The 24,389-nt window shown below is 33.2% G+C and overlaps 1 protein-coding gene across 1 annotated transcript in view; it reads right to left on the reverse strand.

The window, feature by feature from the left end:
* Nucleotides 1-251: 251 nt before the first annotated feature.
* Nucleotides 252-24,389, reverse strand: part of LOC130447078 (uncharacterized) — a 450,284-nt gene continuing 426,146 nt past the window's right edge. Inside the window, exons 29-33 of the mRNA XM_056783735.1 lie at nt 19,056-19,251; nt 11,853-11,974; nt 9,046-9,201; nt 3,544-3,681; nt 252-1,200 (exon numbers count right to left, since the gene is read on the reverse strand). Coding sequence (XP_056639713.1) covers nt 1,027-1,200; nt 3,544-3,681; nt 9,046-9,201; nt 11,853-11,974; nt 19,056-19,251 — 786 coding nt within the window. The 3' untranslated portion in view covers nt 252-1,026. The remainder of the gene's footprint in view (nt 1,201-3,543; nt 3,682-9,045; nt 9,202-11,852; nt 11,975-19,055; nt 19,252-24,389) is intronic.

Below are 24,389 nucleotides of genomic sequence, written 5' to 3' on the forward strand. Positions count from 1 at the left end.
AGCTTTTAGATAATTTATGAGGATTTCAATATACAATACAATTTCGGTGCTATCTTTCCAGAGAATTTTAGAGATTGTGGAACAATTTTTCTATAGGCGAGTATTCCTTCCTTGTTTCTATGAATCAAGTCGTTTAACACGGTTCGTGTAACTCTATCAGATGTTTTGAAATTAATATTAGAATATTGTCTATATTTGGTAAAGTAATAATGAAAAGATACCGGGAGGAGTACCAAAAATTGGTCGGTTAATATTTTACTAAATTTGCAATATTTATTGAACTAATATTTAAATGTTCTACTTCATTTTAACATAATCTATAGGTAATTTATCTAAGAAAACTAAATATATATCACATAACAAGTGTTTCTAAATTTTTCAATTCTCACAATGGAGAAGAAACAGTGTTTTTTTGCCACAACCGATAGATAATAACCAATTTCTATATTTAACTTTAAAAATATTTGAATTTATTCTGGATTCTAATATCACTAAGATTTATTATATGAAACTTGACCACTAAAATGTACTTTGAAACTTATTTGGTTGTCATAGAGCCTTAACAATAAATAAAAATATTTATATAAAGGTTCAAAATATGATTTCCAACTGACCGAACTTCTATTGAGAAGCAAATAATTTGAATGTTTTATTTTAACAGCCGGAAATAAACATTTGAACACTTATTTTCTACTATACAGTTTACCCAGTATTTCGAAAACGAAATATACCTTGTCACTTACTCAACTGTTTTAAGCTATAAGATACTATGTTTCATTCATTAGTATTTGTAATTTATTTTGATATTGTTGCTTTGGATAGAATAAGTTTGTTACTTTCAGGATGTATTTCTATAGCTTTCGGGTTTCAAGTCGAATTGATGAGAAATCGCAACGAATATGTGTACTTATGGAAATTATGGCAATATGCTTGGAAACTCACACACATTCATCATTAGTAACAAGTAATTTCGTTACTGAAATCTTAGGATGCGATATATTAGATAACAGATTGAACATAGATGAATTATCTCGTTGTAGGTTTGTATCTATTTAGTTTTAGAGAAACTCTTCCCGTGGCAGTCTTCAAAATGGCCCCAGCTTCTTCTCCGCTAACATTTTCGACGTTATGTCCGTTCACGGATATTAATAGATCGCCTCTAGCTATTTTACCGTCTAATTCTGCTACACTGCCGCTGATCTGTAAAATAAAGAAATTAATTACAAGTGAACCGTGAGATACCAGCAACTAGTAGCAAAAGACAGCAATATAAAGGAAAATAAAATTTGATAAAATTGTTGTAGATCAACACTTTGAAAATAATTGAGAGCAAAGAAAATAAGAAAATATTGTACTCGCGAAAAATTTATACTATTGGCAGAAACATGGTAGCTTTCAATTAAATCAAGGAGTAAATAGTTTCATTTTAATTTATACCATGTAAATGAGTCAATTTTTTTATTTTTGAAGAGCGGATCAAATTCTCCAATAGTTGTGCTTTTGCATTAATGAAAAATCCTGATTGTATAAGAAAATTAATTCATTTAAAACAAAATCACTCATGATTCGCTTTGTGTTCATTTGTACTACCTAGAAATTATCGTTAACTAATTTGCATCTTCAAGCAAAGTGAAGAAAACATAAAAGTAACGTACGTTCTTAAAAATTGTAATCCTTACAGAAACAATTAGATTAGATGCGATTTTTACGAATAAACAAATTAGTATTTTTTTTAAATTAAGGTTCCCAATGAAGTTTATTCAATGGTCAAGGTTGTTGTTGTATTAGGGATTGTAGAAGCTTGTCGAATGTGAATGTGAAATCAGCCAGGTAACATTAGATGATATTGAAGATTCGGCAACTTTATCAATTGTGCAATTTAAAGAAACAAACAATTATGTAAATAGGAGATTTTTAGTCACTAAAAAATATCTTAAATTTTACCGAACGTACATAGCTCTACGTCAAGCAGTGGCAAAGGACTGCCTGTTTTATGGGTATAAGGTTGTGGGTAAAAACCAGTTATATAAGGTTACCGAAACTGTGGCTAATTTTCTTCAACTAATTCATATACATATCATTCATTTCAAGATTGTCTGCTACACTTTTGGTTGAATCTGGGGGAGACTTGATGACACTAAAGAAACATGGTTTGAAAAAAAAATAGTTTTGGATAGTTTATAAACAAGTTTTAATATAATTTTTTTGTTTTCAATCTTTTGATCAATATTTATAAAGAAACAAATTATTCAGAAAATTCTGAAAATACCACGACTAAAACAACTGATAAAGTTTTTTTATGATGCCAAAAAATTCGAATATACTACAACAAAAATTGTTTGAAAGTCTTGGTCGTTTTGACTATCCTGCGAGATGTAATTATTTTTGTTGCCAGGATCATTTTAATGTAAGTAAGATTCAAATTTAACTTACATCAATATTTTATAGTAACCAAATTAATTATGCTTTTAATTTTTAACGTGATTATGTAATAGTATAAGAACTTAACCTATAAAAGGTTTATTCACTTTATTTAGTATTATAACAGTACACGCTACGTTGCCTGCAACGATAACCTCGCAATCATCAAGCAAACAACTGCTCAATGTTTTTATTAAGCCTCTTAGGTCATGAAATTTTTTCGATTTTCAATTAAATATTTAGATATTATTTTTTCACTTTTATTTAAATATTTTACTTTCTGACATTATTTCACATCAAGAACTTATGAATATAATAAAAAAATACTTCAAACAAAAGTTCGTATAGATTAAGTTTTAGATTTGAAATTTCCACCGAAAATTGTGATTAAAATCTGGTCCTGGCTTATAATTCAGAATCAACCGATAGATGATCTACCGCTCAGATCATACTTTCCGGAAAGCCCTTTTCTAATACAATTTTTTCCCGATACGAATTAATTTCGAAAATACCTACAACAATTCATCCCATGCTATATATAACTCTTGCTATTTTCATCAATGTGTATATTGTATTTGTCCCTTTAAAAAATATGATCAGTTCTGTCGATGTTTTATTATATATTCAATAGACATGTGGCAGCTATAAAGTACGAATTATTGCTGTTGACATGTTTAATATTTTAAGTAGACAATGCTCTTTTCGAAATATATAAATACATTATTTCAAATAAATTCATTTCTCCCATTTTTTTTTCAAATTGAATATAATTTGATGACAATAGTTAAAATTATGGTTGAAAATATAATTAATGTTACATAATTTTTCATGACCTAAGAAAGTGAATAGCCTCCAGTTAATATATGAGATGCAATGGAAAAGACTTGGTCTGCGTCAGTTCATTCCGTGCTATGAAACTTTATAAAATTCAAATTTCTCTTTCAACTATAAGAAAAATGCGAGGTATTATAATATAATAGTGCGACCCTTCACAATGCCTCCCGATAAATAGCCAGGAGTTAACGACTTTAGAGTCTTATCGAATTTTATATAGGTTTCGCTCCTTAGATTGTGAAAAATTCTATACATTCATACTATAAGAATTAATACAAAATCACTTACAATATCGGCTATGTATACTCCTTTACCGGATTTCCTTGCAACCACACTTATTCCTAATCCTTTTCCTGGTTTCTTAACTAATTCAGTTTCGATGGGACTGTATACAATTGTGTTAGGTCGATAAACAACGATTTTCATCTACAAAGTTAAAAGTACAATTTTATTCACAAAGCTGAGTAGAATAAATAAAGAAGCATATATTAATACCAGTACTATAAAGAGATTAAAACAATATTACAGCAAATGTTACAGATTACTTCATCTCGAAAAGTTCACGATCTCAATTATTTTTACAGGAAGATTTGATTGATGATGAAGTGATAGTGAAGAATGAGCAAATTTAGTGATACCAGGATATATTGAAAAATTCTTAGCCTACTATAGAACCAAACCAAATTCAAATGTCAAAATATTTTATTACTCAACATATTCTCCTCTTAATTGGATACATTTATTAAAGCGAACCTGCAACGTCTCTTAACCTTTCAAAAAAAAATGTTTCTTCTTGCTCTGTAAACCAGACCTCCACAGCTTTCATTACCTCCTCGTTGGAAGAAAATTTACGAGCTTTTAAACTTTTTTTCAGTCGAGGAAAGAGATGATAGTCGGACGGAAACAAATCTGGTGAATAAGGGGGGTGTTCTAGTAATTCAAACCCTAAATCACGAATTTTTTGCATGGCAACATGAGATTTGTGAGCAGGGGCGTTGTCCTGCAAAACAAAACACTTTTAGATAGCTTTCTGCGTCTTTTCTTTTTAATTCGTTCCCGTAGAGGGATCAGTAATATCGAATAGTAATCTCCAGTTATTGTTCTACCCTTATCCAAAAAATCAATCATGATTACTCCATGACAATCCCAAAAAACTGAAGCAAGAACTTTTCCAGCAGATTTTTGGACACGAAACTTCTTAGGTCTTGGAAAATCAGAGTGTAGCCATTTCATCGATTGTTGCTTTGTTTCTGGATCGTAGAAATGTACTCAAGTCTCATCCATAGTAACAATTCGTTTTAAGAGGTCTACATCGTTTTCAAATCGAGCACAGATCGAACGCGATGCTTCCATCCTTGCACGCTTTTGGTCAACATTTAAACATTTGGGGATCCATTTTGCAGCAATTTTTCTCATGTCCAAATTGACGTTAACTATATGATGAACGCGTTCGTATGAAATATTCAGTGCTTCAGATATCCGTTTTAGCCCAATAAAATCATGTCATGAACTGCATCGATATTTTCGAGGACTGACGCAGAAACTTCCCGATCGGTCATCTTTATTGGAAAATTTTCATAACAAAACTGCGCGCCTAGAGGGCGTCCTAGATGGGTGCGTTGAGTATCTAGATATCTTATTTATGTACGTTCCAAAACACATTTCCGTCACTATTATAGTATTTGTGCAGTAGCGGTTTGAAAAGAACGTGTTTTTTTCGTACCGAAAACCACGACGAAAAACAGGAGCAACGTATCAATCTCAAATTTCTCGTTAAATTGGAAAAAACTCCGTGTTTTTGAGTGGTGTAAGCGCTTTAGTGAGGGCCGAGAGAGCACTGAAGATGATCAGCGCCCAGTTGAACTATGACTATTTCAACTGCCGAGGCTGTAAATGTCGATAAAGAAACGGTTAGAAAAATTTTACACGAGGAATTACATATGACAAAAGTCTGTGCGAAGTTGGTGACAAAAAATCTGAGTCCTGATCAAAAGCTCTTACGTCAACGAGTCTGCTCAGATTACCTTGAAAGGTTAGAAAAAGATCTGCTTTGAAAGGGACCTGATTTGAGTCGATGGAAGCGGTGAAACAAAAACGGCAAAAACCCTCACGGAACAAGATTCCAGCACTGCTTCGATCGATGGAAAAAACGTATGGAAAGGTGTGTAGCGAGGGGAGGGGAGTATATTGAAGCATTTTCCGTAACCAGTCCCGTTATTTAATAACCAGACCTCGTATTTATATATAGGCAATATGGGACTATTTGAGACATCACAATTGGTATTTATAAAGGCTTCTGCCAAAGGAGGAGATGATTTTATTCTCCAGGATGTAAGAGTGTAAGATTATAAATATTTAGAATATACGTTTAATAACCATTTTTCGATAAAGTTCAATTTTGGAAAGTAATAGCTGAAACCAATGAAAATAAAATGTGAAATAATGGGTGTCAAAACTCAATAATTCACCAAGTTGTAATCGCAAAATCAGACAAAATAAAATTTTTTGTCATAGATTAAAAAAAAATTGAAGATGTGGCGAGGGGAGGGGACTATATTGAATGGGAACATTCGAATGTGGAATAATTTTTATAATAAAACCCTTTTTCGTAGCCAGTCTCATTATTTAATAGCCAGACCTCGTAGGTCGAGGGCTGAGAACTTATAGGGTTCACAGCGACATTTTCATTTATCTTAGAAAAAAAATAAGTGTTTGATACTCGATAAATTAATTATACTAAAAAAAATCAAATTTAAATATATTTGGGAAAGTTGTGTTTGGATTTCTTTATGAAACAATACCCAGAAAGCTGCTGAAGAGATTCTAATCAAGTATTTTCTCGTTTTTTTTTGGGAAACGCTGTTACTTGAAACTATATTATTCTATTAAAAAAGTGTTGCGTGAATTTAAGGTAAACTTTATAAATGATTATCATTAAAGAAAAACACAATTTGGCCCCTTACCAACTTTATATTAAACAATTTTTTCTCTTCTTGAGGGATATACTAATAACAAGTTTACAAGTTTTTCTTATTTCTTTCCATATTCTAAAAAAATTTCATAGACCTTGCGCTGGATGGTGTTGGGTATGCAAAATGTGAGAACTTCATTCGGTGTATGATTTTGAACCCAAAAAGCATGCAAATTATGATTCTGAATGTTTCAAGGAGTCGTATTGATCCATTTTTGTTTTACACCCTTAAAACATCTAATAAATGGACTGAAAACATGCTTTGGTATCATTGTAAAGATTGTTTTAGTTTACTTACAGCTAGTCAAATGAAATACAGTAATTATTTGCATTGCATAAGGAAATAAAATCAATATATAATTTCTTGAAAGAGCAAGCCACGGTCTTACAATTGGATGCACATTTAGACTGTTGAATCAACAATTCCGGCAGTGGTCGCATGGTCACTTGTAGTGGGTACAAATTACCATCCTTCCTTTCATATCCTAAGAAGCTATAATCAATAGGCTGTAGTTGAGTTTGGTCAGAATTTACCCATACATATGTTTGTGCCGAAGATATGAATTCAGAGCTCTGATTTGCATATAACTTTCAATAAATTTATTATATTCTACTGAATTATACTGAAATTAATCAGCGTTTGAGATTTTTTTTGGAAAAAGATAGGAGCAAATGTTTTCCAATTCTTTTAGCTGTTCGACAGTTATGTATGTATGTTTATCGGAACAACTGTTTGGATTTTACGTAGAAGTAGTCTTTCTATTACTTTTGACATTATTGGGAGTATGCTTACAGGGCGATATGAACTAGCTTCTGTTGCGGGTTTGCCAGGTTTCTGAATCATAATAACCTGGGCATACTTCCATTGTATTTGATATTATCGGAGGCGCAATATACTATTACAGATTACTCTTAACAGCCCCACTACTTTTCTTGATAGCTTCTATAGTAGTTCTCCTGTTATTAGATCATAGCCAGAAGTTTTCTTTCTTGGAATTTAGGAGTTTCTGACGGGGTTAATGTCATTAAAGGAAAAGATAGACTAGAGTCAAATATGACATGGGCTCGTACAAATTTAGAAAAAGCCAGGGTTTTTACAGAGCACTTTGTAAATGTATTTTCAGCTCCAGATAATAATAACGAGGAAAATTTATGTTGAAGTATCATGGTCAAAAAATGAAATAAAATCGCGATCATTTTTTATGACTTTTGACTTGGATTCAACCAACAGCAATGTGCCGATCCTCTCTTCGACTTTTGGTGATGAAGCACTATCTCAAGCCACCGTGTTTTGCTGGTTTTCCGAATTCAATCGTGGTCGCACTTCGTTATAATAGAATAAATTTTGTGAAGGTAGTCCAAAATCAGCTGTTGTACTAGAAAACAGCAATGCTGTACGTAAACTGATTTGCTAGATCGTCGTGTGACATAATAAAAGTTGTTCGCACACGAAGCACTTCGAGGCAAATGTTCATCTGTTTTTTCGGAATAACTGGACATGTGGGTACTGTTTTATTAAAACAATGTAGACCGGCCAATTCTGAAAAGTAAACTAGCATTTGTTTGCCAGAAGTATTCGAAGAAGTCAGTGAAACCAATCGCCGAAGACGAAGCATTCTTCACCACGACAACGCGAGCTTTCACTCATTAGTTAAAACAAAAACGTATTTGAACTGTCAAAACATCAAATTAATGTGTCTTCCGCCCATTTGGCACCCACTGATATCTTTTTATTCCCGCTGATCAAAAATAAATTGAGAGGTCAACGATTTTCTACATTTGAAGAAGCGGTTGATGGGTTTAAATCACATGTTTTGGAGGTACCTCAATCAAAATGGTAAAAATACTTCGACAATATGTTTTTATTTGTCTATCTCTAAACTTAAGTAACAACTCTAGTTTTCTGACAATTATTAGTTAGTGATACCATTATATATAAGCCAGGTTAATGACATTACTGATATCAATAACTTCAGTATTACTGTTTACGTTGGTGGAAGTTGGAGTATTTGAAGAGTTTTCGTGAAACGTTGTTGCCCTTGAAGTTGTAATGTGAAATATGTTTTCAGTATGTCGATAGGAAGTTGTTGCTCTGCCACAATTTCTCCACTAGCGAAAAATTTGTTGTTTTTATATAGAATTTTAAATCACTTTCCATTTTAGATTTGCCTTGGGGATGGAAATATTATCTTACTTGAAACAATGATATATGTAAAATGACTTTAACCGCTCTCATGAAAACGTTATTTGCTACATTTGTGAAGCTGACTGAGAAAATGTTTCGAGCCGGCAAAAAATGATTTCATAAAATCAGAAAAATTAATGAATCTGTTTTTTTGTAATATAGTTAACACAATAATAGTTAGTTGTATCAAATAAAGTGAATTATTCGTCAATCAATTTCGTGAAATGGTATTAAAAATTTCATAACTTTTAAAATTCACGTTACATATTTTGCATACATTTAAATGATAACCAGCTGGGCTCCTGAAAGACGCTTTCAACAAGTATGGGATTTCAAAATCAAAGTAATTAATCAACTAAGTAACTTAGCAGCTTTCCATTGTTATATCATCATAAATTAATGAACGAGTTCATCTGGTTACAGGGAAGCCAGCCAAAAGGCCGTTGGCAAGAATAATACAGCAGCTGTATCCGTCTTTACGCATACTGATCAGCTCAACACACGTCAAAAGATGTTTGGTTCGTTGAGCTATTTTTTGACGTACCTTATTCTCTAGTCACTCTACTTATATGGCATTGTTACAATATATAAATTCATCAACATCTTACGATGAAAAATATAAGTGATTTCTTACCTTTGGCAGTGTTTGTCTTAAAGCTTGGGAAGCAGTTGTGTGGGAGACGTCTTTCAAAGATGTACCATTTACATCTAAAATATTATCACCAGGTTGCAGACGTTTATCTATATCTGCTGAACCACCCGGATATATTTCCACTATAATTATAGCATTCTGAAAATAAAATAATTAAGCGCATTATTTTTAGGTTATGATGAGTATACTATGGCAGGCTTATACTATCGCTTTATGTTTTTAGATTAGTCTTTATACGATTACCTTTTTTCGAAATTTTCGATAATGCGGTAGTATTTAGAAAATGAATATGTTTACAAAATACTTGTAATAATTACTTTTGTCAGTTACACATCTATAAGTAAGTAGTTCTATTCTTAGCTTAAGGAAAGCGAAAACTATTGTAAAAGTGGGATTATACCTCTTTCAGAGACGTTAAAATATACGGAAAGTCCGGAAAGTAATAGGACTGATTTTCTTCCGCCGCGATTGTACTTCAGAGCGTGCGCGCACCGACTGGATTCGGTAGAGGGCGTTCCTAGCTAACAAACGAGTGGCTGGTCAGTTGTCTCCGAGCACTTGGAGAGTCAGGACAGGCATTTTCGCGCGACGTGTTTCTGTGAGTTGTGCAAGCCGAAAATGCAGCGTTCGTTAGAGCAGAGGTACGCGATTAAATTCTGTGTGAAACTCGGTAAATCTGCGACAGAGACGTTTGATATGATCAAGCAGGCTTACCCAGATGTTGCTTTAGCAAGAAAAGGTGTGTTTCGGTGGCACCAGGCCTTTTTGGAGGGCCGGGAAGAGGTCGCCGATGAAGACCGTGCTGTTCCTCCTGGACAAACCGTCAACGCCAAGTTTTACGTGGAAGTGCTCAAGAGACTCAAACGAAGGGTCACACCGCCTTTCTTGTGAACAGCTACCTGACTAAGGCCGGCATTCCAACACTTCCGCAACCGCCCTACAGCCCAGATGTGGCCCCCCGGACTTTTTTTTTGTTTCCTCGCCTGAAAAGGCAAGCATTTCGAGACGATAGAGGGGATCCAAGCAGCATGCACCGCGGCTCTCAAGGCTATTCCGGAGAATGCCTTCCGTGACGCCTTCAATGCTTGGAAATCGCGCTGGCAGCGCTGCATCGACGCAGAAGGAGCCTATTTTGAAAGTTTTTAAAGAATTGTAACGATTGGCTCAATAAATTTTTTTAAATCGACTCAGTCCTATTACTTTTCGGACAAACCCTGTATTATGAAATAGGATAATTATATTTACGAGGAAAGTTTGCGTCAAAAAAGTGAACCAGAGTTAGGAGGTAAGCAGATTTACGAAGATATGTTTAATCACTGTAATAATTAACAGTTCACTAGAATCAGGGCAATTTCCAAAAGCATTTAAAAACAGTGTTGTAATACCACTTTTTAAATCTGGAGACAGGAATGATGTGGTAAATCCCCTAATTTCACTGATAACAAGCCCAACCAAGGTATCAGAAAAGATCTTAAAAATTAGAGTGAACAAATTCTTGGAAAAGCATAATTTACTTTCAAATTCTCAATTTGAATTTAGAAATCATAAGTCAACTCAAGATGCAACGCATTTATTAACAAACACTGCATATATAAAGATAAACTAGTAATAGGGATATTTTTTTATTTGGCAAAGGCTTTCGACACCATCAATCATTCCATTTTACTAGAAACCTTAGAGGACCTAGGAATAAGAGGACCAGCATATAGTTTTTTTGAAAGTTATCTAGAAAATCAAAAACAACAGGTCAAAATAAAAGATAAAAGAAGTGACATGTGGAGTGCCTCAAGGAACAGTCTTGGGCCCATTGTTATTCATATTTACATGTATAATATATTTTTATTGGAGAAAATGGGACAAATCATCATTTGCTGTAGTCGTGTATAAAGACACAAACTGGTACAACTTGAAATTGAAAATTGAAAGGGATTTTGTAGAAATTAAACCTTGGTTGACTTTTTCAAAAAAACAGTTTATATACAATTCGGCAGCCCCGAGACATTTCTTCCAAAATTTGATATAACTATACAAAATTCTTTCACAAGAAAACCAGCAAATGAAATTAAATATATAATAATGTTAGATCGTATTTTCCGGATCGGAAAACTCATGTGGACTAATTAACAAAAAAAATATAGTTTTAAAAAAATTTAATTTTTTGGAGTATAAGAGGATTATGGTTTATCAGAGTTTAGTGGAAACACATTTAAGTTATGGAATCAAAGGCTGGGTAGGTGTTTCGTAAACACACTATAAGACACTACAAGTTTCGCAAAATACATTCTTAAAATTACTCCTGAACGAGAATAACAAGTATCTAAATGATAAACTTTACATCGAAGCTAAAGTATTAGTTATATATGGAATAAACCCAGAAAAGATCTTAATCTAAAAGAAACTGAGAACGTTCATTGATTGTAATGCCACATTCATACAAAAATTATTTTATGTTATGTGCAAAAACTTTTTACTCCACATTTTTGTTTTGTTTCATTTCTTATATGTAACAGTTAACTTAGATAAGTTTAGGAATAAGTACTAAATTGCTCTTATGTATTTAGTTTTATTCAATGAATATACCACCACATACAAACTATTATACAGATAGTTTCTATGGTTATTTATGCGTTTATTATTATATATATAGCTCTGCGTTAAAGAATTAAATCTACAAAATTTACCTCCTAGACTAAGAAATCGCTATGCCTTAAGATATGATTCCAGAGAAGACTAATTCTTTATACCGATTATATTATAATAGTTCTAAGTAAAAAAAAAATGAATATTACCTGAATTTGAGTGTCTTTTCCTCCGACAAAAAAGACGCCTAGTCCTTTGTTGTCCGAAGCAATTTCAATAGTAGTGTCTTTACCGGGGATTATAGAACATGTTAGAGGATCTGCTGGAGGTTCTATAACAAAATATACAAAGAAATGTTTTAAAAGAAGTAATAGAGAGGAATGTAAAGTCGTATTTGAAGTAAAGCAAATAACAGTTAACCACTCAAATAGTAATAAGAGGTTTGATATTTCTGTACTGAAAATATAAAGTGCGAAAAGGAATCATCCAATATTTATTTGCTGTACTTTTTTTATAAAAAACTTTGTGATGGTGAAATTGTTCATTAAACCCACGAAGAGGACACGTTTCATGGTGTTTCCCATCACTCTGGCCTGAACTTCGGGCGTTAGGTAAGGAGAATCTTTACTAAAAATGCGAGATTTTTAGTAAAGATTCTCGTTAAGGTCTTAAGATCCCTTGTTCACGTAAGCTCGAGACTTCAACAAAAAACCATTAAAAAGTCTGTAATGATTTAATCGCGTGATATGGCCGGCCAATGCATATTACAAAAACCAAAGTTTTTTTCTCGGAAATGCCTCCTTCACATTATCGGTTATGGCTCGAGCAGTTTGCGACTTTTACAATTAGAATTTAATCCACTGCATTCTAAAAAATGGCCGGATGATTCCTCCAGCTGAAACAGCATAAAACGCAGTAACATTGAGCGTATGTAACGGTTCTTCTTGGATGGTACACGGATTTTCGTTGTCTCAAAAACGATTATTATATTTATTCACTTAATCGATAAAGATAGTTTGAAAAATCGTCCCTCTATCTCTTCGTTTATATTCAGGAAAGGTTGAGCGTATATTAAACTCGTTTGGTAGGCAATACCTAACAGCATTGTCTACACTTTATAAGGAAACCTCTTCAAATTTTTCACCAAAATTCTGCACAACGACCGCTAGCTTATGCCTAATTGGGTGGCACGTCATCTGGTCATGTTCCGGAGTTCGACATCTTAAGCAACAGCAGCGATATTCTCATCAGAACGGCTGATTCTAGGCCATCAAGCCTTGGGAAGATCTCGTGTTGTGCCAGTATATTCAAGGCCAGTGACCATTAAACGCCGCAGTGTTTGTCCAGTTGGTGCCGGACGGCAAAAAAATCTGCGACGAAATCCACGGTGCGCCAATACAATCCACGAATTGTTGCGCAAAAAAATGGAAACAATTATTCCCCATTCTTCAGAAGTGAAGTATTGATTTGGATTCTGCGATTATTTACTTGTCAATACCGAATTAACATTTGTCACCATTTGCAAGTTATAGGGTTTTCTAAAAGGGTGATGCTATTGAACTATCTCTTCTCAAGTCAAAATCTTATAACTCTAAAATCTGCGTTGGACATTTTATTTTAAATCAGTAAAAACAAGAAGAAAAAAAAATAATAAAAGTGACCGTAAGGTTGATGTGTTGCAAAATTACCGAGAAACTCTGACTCCCTGAATTAGGGAGGGATTTTTGTTTTAAGTGAGCAACGCCACTCTTAATGACTAAAAAACAAAAAGCATTTTATGGCTTTCCTACTCTACGAAATATTCAAATTACGAATATTTCCTTTTCATTAAGGCTAATATGCATAAATCCACGACCCGTCATCTATAACTACTTTGGATGTATCATAGTTGCATGATTTCTAATTTTACGAAACAGATGAAATGAGCATTCTATAGATCATAGTAATATCTCGATAAGACATGTTACATATCAATCTTAAATTTATTTTTAGCACAGTATTCTGACCCAATGATCGACACTGGATGACCATAAGTGAACTACGGCTAAGTTTTAATTCAGTATTCGAACTATATGTCGTCGGTTTGGAAGAAGACTATTACATCTCAAAAATGTGATTTTTATGTTTTATCGATAGAATAACTCAAAATCGTGTGAGAAATTATGTGGAACACTGTTCTAACTTTTATTCAAACCGCTAGGGCGCTCTGCTTGAAACTATGACATCTCCCCTCCCTTTTGACAAGTTTTGAGAAAGACCATTACATTTCAGTTAGCATTGTGAAGTCGCTTCAGAAAGTTCGTTTGTTTTGTGAAAGATTATTATATCTCAAAAAGTGGACAGTGAAGAAAAGAGTTTCATCGCACTTTTCTGAGCAAAACTATTACAAACCAAAATATCTGCCGGTCTGAATCAAAGATGGAATATATAGAAGGAGGGAAAACTGTGAGACACCTTCATCGAGATTATGTGGAGTTATGTGAAGAAGCCACATGTCAATTACCTGATGTATTATAAGATTTTCAAGGAGCAGTTTAATATCTCCTTTTTCGTTCCCAAAAAAGACGTTTGTGACTATTGTGAAGGTTTTCGAAATTGCACAGAAGAAGAGAAACAAAACCTGCTGGAAGACTATAACAAACACATACAAGAGAAAGATTTAGCAAGAATTGAGAAGTCAACTGACAAGGAATCACCCAATGCTGTCGTGGCAATATACAAGGTAATTCCTCTTCATTTTATTATGTATCAAAATTGAACGTTTACAATCTATCAATTTATGAATTGAAAACGACTGACGCTTTCTGCTACATGTGGCATGAAGGTCTTGCAAACAGGGGGGCCATTGAAATAGGTTCCTGCGTTTGGTCCTATTTGCAAACTTGTAACGAAAAAGCGACTGGAAAAATAGATATTATTTTCTACTCAGATAATTGTGTGGGGCAAAACAAAAATCGGTATATTTTTGCTTTGTATATCAATGCTGTTTCAATTTTGGAAAATATAAATTTCATCACGCACAAATTTCTTGTAGCCGGGCACACGCAAAATGAAGGGGATCACATTCATTCTGTAATTGAACGGTTAATCAGGCAGTTTAAAAAAAGCGCTCCCATCTACGTACCAGAGCAGTATTTAAGCTTGGTCAGGCAAGCTAAAAAGAATGGTAAGCCGTACATTGTTCATGAAATGGGTTTTGAAGATTTTTTCGATTTCAAAGAATTGTCAAAGGACATGGGAATAAAGGAAATTTTTAAAAACGAGAATAATGAAACAATTCGCATTGCTGATGTGAGCGTTGTTAAGGTAACCAAGGCAAACCCTGGACATCTTCTAGTTAAAACGTCGTATGCGCAATCGGAATTCATGTGCGTGGATGTTTTGCAGCAGAAAAAGCGTGGTGGCAAGCGTGTTTCTTCAATTCCTGAACAGGGTACATTTGGACCTTTGAAAAGGGCTTACAAGAAGAAGGTGGGAATAAGTGAGAAAAAAAAAGAAAGGTTTGTTGGCTCTTTTTGCTAAGACTAAAAAATCTGTCGCTGTCATGCCTCAGTATTATAAAACGTTTTTTGATAACTTAGAATTGCTTATATTTATTTTATTTTTTTAAGTGAGGTTATGTTATTGAAGTTGTACTATTCATTTTTTTCTACATGTCTGTTTTCATTATTTTTTAATTTGTTTAGAAGATTGTCAACAACTTACTAATCAATAATTCAAAAAATTATACAAGAATTTTGAGTTACGAATTTGAATTTAACTATTTCTAGGACTAACTTTGAGCTTTAACATCATCTTACCAAGGTTCTTACACTAGTCTATAATAACGTTATCATCAACATTTTAAAGTTGCAAAAATAAATTGTAATCTTATCTACAGGGAGAGGACAAAGAATGATTTTGTAATTCAATTTGGTTAAAAAAAAATTGTAAACAATCATGTTATTATGAAACACAATGTTTTTCTGTGATTTAGACAATAAAAATTTTTTAATTCATTAGTTTTTTTTATCAAACTCCTGTTGTAACAAAATATTATCTTCAAAAGAATTTGAATTTCTTTTTGGGGAATACTATCACATTTAAGAAGAGGGGATGAAAGTGGCAGATAAGGGGGAGGTTTTTAGACATGCAAGAATCCAAACACGGCAGACATTTCACATTGTTCCTCCTGATTATTGAATCATAGAAATATGAAATTATCTACTGAGCATTTTAACAAAAATCAATATGAAAACTTTAAATGGCTCTCCTGAAAAATGCCATTTTTTGAGATATTATAGTCTTCTTCCAAACCGACGATGTCCTTGAAAAGTATTTTACTGTCGAAGTCTAAACTATGAACACATATAATTTTTCAACGTCAAAACGTTCTGAATACGTACAATACCAAAAATGTAAACTATTTCACTTGGTAACACCACTGTCAGTTCTGATAACTTAAATAATAAACCTCGTATTCCTAATCAGTGGAACAAACAAATTTATTGAGAAGAATTTCAGCTTAATTGGCACAGTCAGTAGTATTATAGTTTGGTGTAGAAATAACTAGCACAGGTTTGAAAAGGTGGAATCTAAGAGGAACATTCAATGTGGAATCGTGGATTTTTGTAGGTTTTTGGCAATTTTTCTACATTCATAGCCTCAGCTATCTCACGCAATTTTAATTTACGATAAGATATAACCAATTTGTGGAATTTTTTGATGTTTTCTGGAGTAACCACCTCAAATGGACGACCCCAACGTTCTCCACGTGTCTGTACGTCTACGTTTAAATTCAGCAAACAAATAACAAATTGTTCTGTTCGATGGAGTAGAGTCCGGATAATATTTTGAATCCCATTGCTGAGTTTGTACATTATTTTTTTCATCAAGAAGCAATGATAAATTGACACATGACATTGTTTTGAAAATAACAAAAGTAGCTCCACTTAAATGGCTGTGAATTTTTTCTGACTAATCGAAATGTCATGAAATTTTACACATAGTCTGAAAGTTCGTCCTTCATTAACGTCATATGGCAGCGTATGTCAGTCACAAAAGTTATTAAACTTTTGTTTAGTTGTAGAGTCCAGAAACATATTTTCAAAGTTTTAAAAAATATATTATTACAAAACCTTTTATTTTCTTGTATATACCATGAAAGATTCTCAACAAAATTAAATCATGCCACACAACTTTTTTATAAACGTAATTACGATGATAAAGACTGTGTAAATTAAAATGAATAAACCAGCAAAGTCGACCCAACACAAACGTAAAGGCGCTGGGGCTGCAATGCGTTTTTTTATGAATTTCATTCAAGTTAGTTTTGGTCAACGGTATGACAAAGGCAAAGCAGAATGATGAGAATAGAAATAAATTATTTTCATTATTACTGTTTTGTTGAATCGGCCGCAATTACATTGAATATAAACTTAAAGTAATATGTAAAAGGACATAATATTAAATATATAAATAATCCTGGAACACTAAACCAATATTGTAAGAATAATTGGTCTTAAAGTATTAAATATAATTAAAGCATTATATATTAATATACCCCTAACGAAAACAAAAAACTTGTGAAAACATTTCAAATGATTAGTGAAGAAACTATCCATTTAGAATTAAGACAACGACATCGACACCGCGAGCGTATAAGCGTAGTTGATAGAAAATAGGAAGAGAATTAATTAGATACATTATGTTCCTACCATTTAAGGTGATGTACACCAAGCATCTGATTTTCGATGGTAGGATGATCCGACAACGATCGTATTGGTCAGAAAGTTTAGGGCGAATTTTCACCCGAAAATTTTCAACAATCCATCCAACATGGAAGTGTTGACCTTTATTTAACTTTATCCAATATCAGATGTTATTCAATTTAATATAATTTTGTTTTGTTCATTTGTTTCGAGTTTGAATATCAGCTATTGAATTTGAAAAAAACAAAATAAATTTAGATTATCGGAAAGTGCAGCAAAAAATCTTTAAACGTAATGCGAATAACATATTACTTTTATATATTTTGTTAGCTATACAAACATATCCAATTCAATTTATTTCATTAGTAAATTAACATTCATGTACGAGGATGTATTGATATCTTGTTGTCCTAGTCCAGTTCCATGCATAAACAAAATATTGCGTTACCATAGCAACGAACAATAACTTATTAGAAGTGTTAGTGTGAAACTTGACGTCAAAAAAGTAAACCAGAGTTAAGTAATAAATTAAAAGAAAAAAGATGTCCGCCGAAATTGTAAAAATCGAAAAATTGGAGTAGCAAGCCATCATCAAGTACCTATATTTAAAAGGGTTAAGAAGTAAGCAGATCAATGTCCTTTGTATGAGACCGTGAAAAATTCGGCTAAAACGGATATCTGAAGCACTAAATATTTCATACGAACGCGTTTACCATAAAGTTAGTTAACGTCAATTTGGACATGAGAAAAACTGCTGCGATATGGATCCCCAAATGTTTGAATGTTGGCCAAAAGCGTGCGAGGGTAGAAGCATCGCGTTCGATCTGTGCTCGATTTGAAGACGATGTAGACGCTTAAACCGAATTGTTAGTATGGATCAGACTTGAGTACATTTCTACTATCCAGAAACAAAGCAACAATCGATGGAGTAGCGACACTCTGGTTCTCCAATACCTAAGAGTTTCGTTTCCAAAAATTTGCTGGAAAAGTTCTTGCTTCAGTTATTTGGGATTGCCATGGAGTAATCATGATTGATTTGTTTGGATAACGGTAGAACAATAACTGAAGATTACTATTCGTACTATACTACATATACTACTGTACTATACTATATATATACATAACTGACCACTTTACGGGAAAAACTTAAAGAGAAAAGACGCGGAAGCTATCCAAAGGTGTTTTGTTTTAGCACACAAATCTCATGTTGCCATGCGAAAAATTCGTGATTTAGGGTTTGAATTACTAGAACACCCCCCTTATTCATCAGATTTGGCTCCGTTCGACTATCATCTCTTTACTCAACTGAAAAAAAGTTTAAAAGATCGTAAATTTTCTTCCAGCTTGTATTTTCCCACTGATCCGCACAGGATCATTTTTTAAACGTCTCGAATTTTCAATCGCCTTCATCTTTCTGGAAAATTTCACACCAGCTGTATGACAAGTGGGGTTATTTGTCTCCACTCTGGGGAAATAAAATTCCCTCACATTATGAAGTTTTATAGTACTTTGACTTGTAATCTTTTTTTTTTCTTATAATTTGTCGTTGAAAATTTGTTAATACTAAAAGTGGAGGAAAAAATTTGAATTTCTGTTGAAAGATTAATTTTTCAAAAACAAGATAACATCATAGTCAAAATATAAGTAGAATTATCTGGCAGTATATTGAAAAATATTTTGTGTACCTAGTCTTATTATGTAAAAATGAGAAAATATACATACCAGGTACAGGTGTAGTAGGTCTAGATGATGGTGTCGTTGCTTTCAAGGTGGAAGGTTTAGAAGTAGCATTTTTATTTTCTATGCTATTGGACGAAATATTTGGAACCAGCGTGGAAGATGATGCTGGATCTTTTTTACCAGGATTGGAAACAACCAGTGTAACCAAACCTTCCGTTCTCTTTAACAAATTTGCTGCCTGTAATACAAACAAAATCATAATTCGTCATTTTCATTTAACAATCAAATAACTCTTAAAGATTTAACTAAAGATTACTGGAGATAAATTGTGGCACCATTTTAATTCCAGTCAAAATAATCCATCATTCCAGCTGGATTTAGCGCGGATCCATCTGTTATCATAAAATCGAGGATCTTAGTATTTTTTTAAAGTGATAAAAAAAGGAAAAATGATCACTTTTTATATGTTTCATGTCACAAAAACATAATTGAAACAACCAAAAAACAGTTGCACATACAAGTATATAACTTAAGCCCAAAGACATATTTGAAAACCAAATCGCTCTATTTCGGTTTAATTGTAGTTTATTTTATTGACCTATTTATTGATAGATATGTAGAAAAATGAGATATTATACAGTCAATGCTACAATTGAGTAACCTGCAGAGAAGATTCTTTTTTCCATTTTTTTTTTGGTTTTTATTCATCAGTCCAACTTTTTCTTTCGCACCTTTTAACTAATAATTTTTTCTACGACCGTGCGTTTTAACCCACTTTCCCGCACGCATTTTAGTTTTGAAAGTGTCACTTTCCCGCACTAGTGCGGGAAAGTGACATTCTTCAAATTAGAAACAACTATCCCTGGTTTGATATCAGTTGCTATGACAACCCAAGCGTGTAATTGTTAAACCACATTAAACCGAATCCGATACAATAATATTAATGGATTCATCCGACGAAGAACTTCCCGAAGCCATTTTGAAGGCTGCAAATGAAGCTAATTCCGTGCTGTTACCTGCCAAATCCAGACTAAAGTATGAGAAGCAATACGACCATTTTGTTACATGGTATAAGGAGAAAGGGACCAAAACTTATAAGGAAGAGGTATTTCTGGCGTATTGTTCAGACCTAAGTAAGGTTTTGAAATCAAATACATTATGGTCCCGCTATTCGATGGTAAAAAGTTTAGTAAAAATAAAACAAAATTTGGATATAGGAAACTTCCATAAGCTAACGTCGTTTCTTAAACAAAAAAAATATTGTTTTTCCAGCACAGAAAGCACAAGTTTTTACCCAAGAAGATATATCCAGGGTTATGCTAGCTCCAGATGATTAAAGTGAGTACCATTTTTGCACTGGCTGGCGCTCTCCGCAGATCCGAGCTTGTAAATATCACTGTCGACAACATTCAAGATAAAGGCAACCTAATTAATTGTTGTGAAAATTTCTGATTCCAAAAATCACTCGTCAAGATCATTTGTTTTATCTGAAGAAATAAATGATGGAACCTATTTGAAAGTACGCAGATTTACGACCACCTACCATTCTACACCACCGATTTTTTATTCATTATAAGAATGGAAAATGCTCGGTTCAATGTGTTGGCGTAAACACTTTCAACAAACAGTTTCAGACGTTCTTCGACAACGTTCCTAGCAGACTCCGGCGAAGAAATAACCAACCTAAAGCGCCTGGGTGGCTGGAAGTCTACTACTGTCGCTGAGGGCTATTTGGAGGACACCGAGAATCAGAAGAAAAGAATATCAAATAAAATTCTCTGTACTACAAATGACTTAAAACCGTTGCCGTCACCGTCATCGTCATCTATATGCGACCTGCAACCGATGCCATCCTCACCAACGTCATCTACCTTCCAGTTGAAACCAAATAACTCCACTGGACCGGCAATTCTTACTAGTCTACAGAATGCAACAAATTGTGTTTTCAATATTAATATTTATAATAATTAGTTTTTAGTTATATTTTTGTAGTTTTGTATATTATGTTTGTTGGAATAAAATAATTTTAGAAAAATGGGTTGGTATACTTTTTTGTATATACGGTCGTAGAAAAAATAATGTTCCTAACTCATGCGTAAAGTGTCTCCCGCACTTGACCGCTTGTTAGGAAAATAACTATTTCGTGCCAAATTGTCAAAGTCTTTTCAATGTCCGTTTATTTGATTGTCATTGACTAACTAGGGGTTAGTGCTATCTTTAACAGCGTCATCCATAGTGTTCTCGTTAATATCTTGGCTACATATAGCGGGATTTTGTGAATTGACTAATATCCTAGGTATATGAACAAGGAGTCATTTACTTAGTCTTTTCGTAGTGTCGTAGGTATCTTGATTCTCGACTTTTCCAATATGGACTCAACTAAACAAACTGAATCGAGTCTCTTCGTCTAGTTTGTCGGATTGGACGTTATTAACAACTCATCAATAACTGACACAAGCTAATTTCGATTAAGTTTTGCACACTAAAAATGTTCTAGAACGCTCAGAAAACGACTCTATCTGTAGCATTTTAGAATCAAACACATTTCTTCGTCATTCTTCACATATTTTTGAAAAGACAGATCTTGTTTGGTTGGCGCTTGAGTTTCGATTCTGGACGTATTAGTCTAATTAGCTCTTATCGGGTTATCGGTAGTATCAATATTAGTTCTATGTCACCCTTCTTTTTATTTAAAATTTCTACCAGAACTAATTAATTTCCGTGAGTATAACACAACTGTTGCAGATTTGGTAAATTGTTACCGACTTTAATCAGAATAATATTAGTTGTAATTTCCAACCCAATTATTTTCAATTGTTCCGACACTCGATCCAGTATTTGTAATTTAAGTGGGGTTCATTACTGAATCTGTTGAGAATGATTTAGCTGTGATTTTTTGAGCCTCTTCCATAGTCTATTTTTATGTAAGAAAAAATAATAAAACCTAATTATTAATAAAAAACTTCGTTCGGTCGTTTTGAATATTAGTACAAAATAATCTGAATATTTCCCAAAAATTTCATGAATGTACTCGAGTTAACATAAGTTTGCGGTATTTTATAAACCATTATAGAGTTAGAGCCAGTGCCTGCCAGACATACGTTGAAGTATAAAAGCTGAAAATTTTTTTGTGTGTTCTCACTGGTGTATGGAACAATGTTTGGGGGTTACAAACCTTGAGTAACGGTGCCTTCGGTAGGTATCATGTAATCAAGGTGCGCAGTACTTGGGCTCTCTCACATTAAATTATAAAATCTGAAATTTACACAGAGTGTTCAAATGACCATTCTAAGTCATTATTCAAAAGGCCAGACCTATCCGAAGGGCCTAACACTCCGCCAGACGCGGTAGAAGGTCAAATGCATTGAGAGAGTATTCCTGCAGTTTAAATTTTATAATTAACAAAAAATTTATGTGAATATTACTGAAAAATCATCATACAATACAATTTTTAATTAACCAGACATATTCAAAGGGTTAAACACCCCCTTAGACTGGATAAAGCCTACCTAGAGCTGAATTTAATACGGAAAAAATTATTTATTCTGTACATAGAAATTAAATTTAGATTTTTTATTTATTTTGGTTTGTAACTCCCAAACATTGTTCCGTACACCAGTGAGAACACGCAAAAAAATTTTCAGCTTTTATACTTCAACGTATGTCTGTCAGGCACTGGCTCTTAGTCTATAAGCTGTAGAGAACAACAGAAAAATGTTTCGACTGGTCAAAAAGCTGTGTATTAAAGATTACATAGCCGTATCATAAGACCTATAAGTATTTTTTGCAAATAAAAGTTTTATTTCAATTTCAACAATCTCTTCCCAACAAATTTCACCGAAAATACGATTTTAGATTTTTCCATAAGTAAGGAGGTCCAAGTTGTATATTTTCAACAGTTGGTTTAATTGCAGCTTGCAGTCTGCTATCTATTATGAATTCTAGTGTGATCATGGAAATTTGGAAAGGGCTGCGTAGGCGCCGAAAAGTCTGTAGTTCAACAGTTAATGAAAAAACTTTTAAATCATTTACAGACAAACATTTATATAAGAGTGTTGATTACACAGTGGAATTAATTGGTAGTACGCTTGGTGTTAGGAATGAAGATAAATGTGGTGAGTTTCAAACACCACGTAAAGCTCCGGGAAAACCAAAATTTCTGTTAGAGAATAATTTCAAATAGAAATTTCTAAGCAAAGTATATGCATTCTTCTTTAGAAAGTAAATTCTTGTCATGGTTCGAGATGATGAGGATTATCTTGAACTGAGTCGACGCACACTATGGAAACTATAAAAGCATTCCAGAAAATCTATTTTAATATAAAGAGACGGTATCGTAGTATGAAGAAAAAATTACCTAATGGCTATAAAAGAAATGAGAAACCAAAGAAGACATACATTTTGGCAAGATGGAACTGTTACAAGTCTAAGACAGGCTTTTTCAAACAACTGGTTTAAATCTATCAACAAGAAAGGGGCGCAGACAGATATTAGTACACAGTAAGTTCGAATAGTTTTGTTAAAGGTAGTTTATTGAAATTTAAACTGGTTATAGGCAGAGATAAAGGGAAAAGTTTCAAGAAAAAATAATTCTTTTAATATGAGTGATGTTAAACAGTTTTTTTGGGGGGGGGGGCTGTAAATAATGTGAAGTCTGAAAACAGGGAAAAGTGAATTAATCATAGGTTTAAAAGAAAAGAAAAAAATTGGTTGTTGGACAATATTACTGATTAGATGATCGAGCTATGTAATTGTATTGTAAATATTAGTTGCAACAGTTCAGCTTCTTTCTCCCATTCTGATTTGGATTCGTATTCTATGTATACTGGTGAGTTTTTATATTGAAATTTTTCTTTATGAACGTAAATTTCAAAAATCAAAGTTTAAACCCTAATACCCGTATAACCAGTCCGACACAATGTTATTTATGCCTTGTGGAAAAATAAACATTTTAAAAAAAATTACACTTGTTTACCTTTAGCTGTTTGGAAGTTGTAACTAGGTTAATTAGGTGGAAACATAAGTGCACACCCGATATATTTACTGTATTCATACACATGTTATTTCATACGAATATACTCGAAGTATAAATTGAAAAAATATTAACTATAACTGTCTATTAAAACAAGTGGCACGCCTATGGATTACGAATGCTACACCATTTTGTTACACTCTCATTCTTAAAAATAGACTATAGATATGAAAATATTTTATTACGTTATTTTTCATTTTATTCAATGATAAATTTTTTGTGATTATATAGGTAGATATTATTCAAATTAAGTAAACTTATTTGGATGTTTTGTATATAGTAATTTCACTTTTCCAGCGCTGGATTTCCAGCACGGATGTTAAAAATTCCAGCGTAATATAATC

Source organism: Diorhabda sublineata, chromosome 7 (genome assembly GCF_026230105.1).
Source record: "Diorhabda sublineata isolate icDioSubl1.1 chromosome 7, icDioSubl1.1, whole genome shotgun sequence".
Taxonomy (NCBI): domain Eukaryota; kingdom Metazoa; phylum Arthropoda; class Insecta; order Coleoptera; family Chrysomelidae; genus Diorhabda; species Diorhabda sublineata.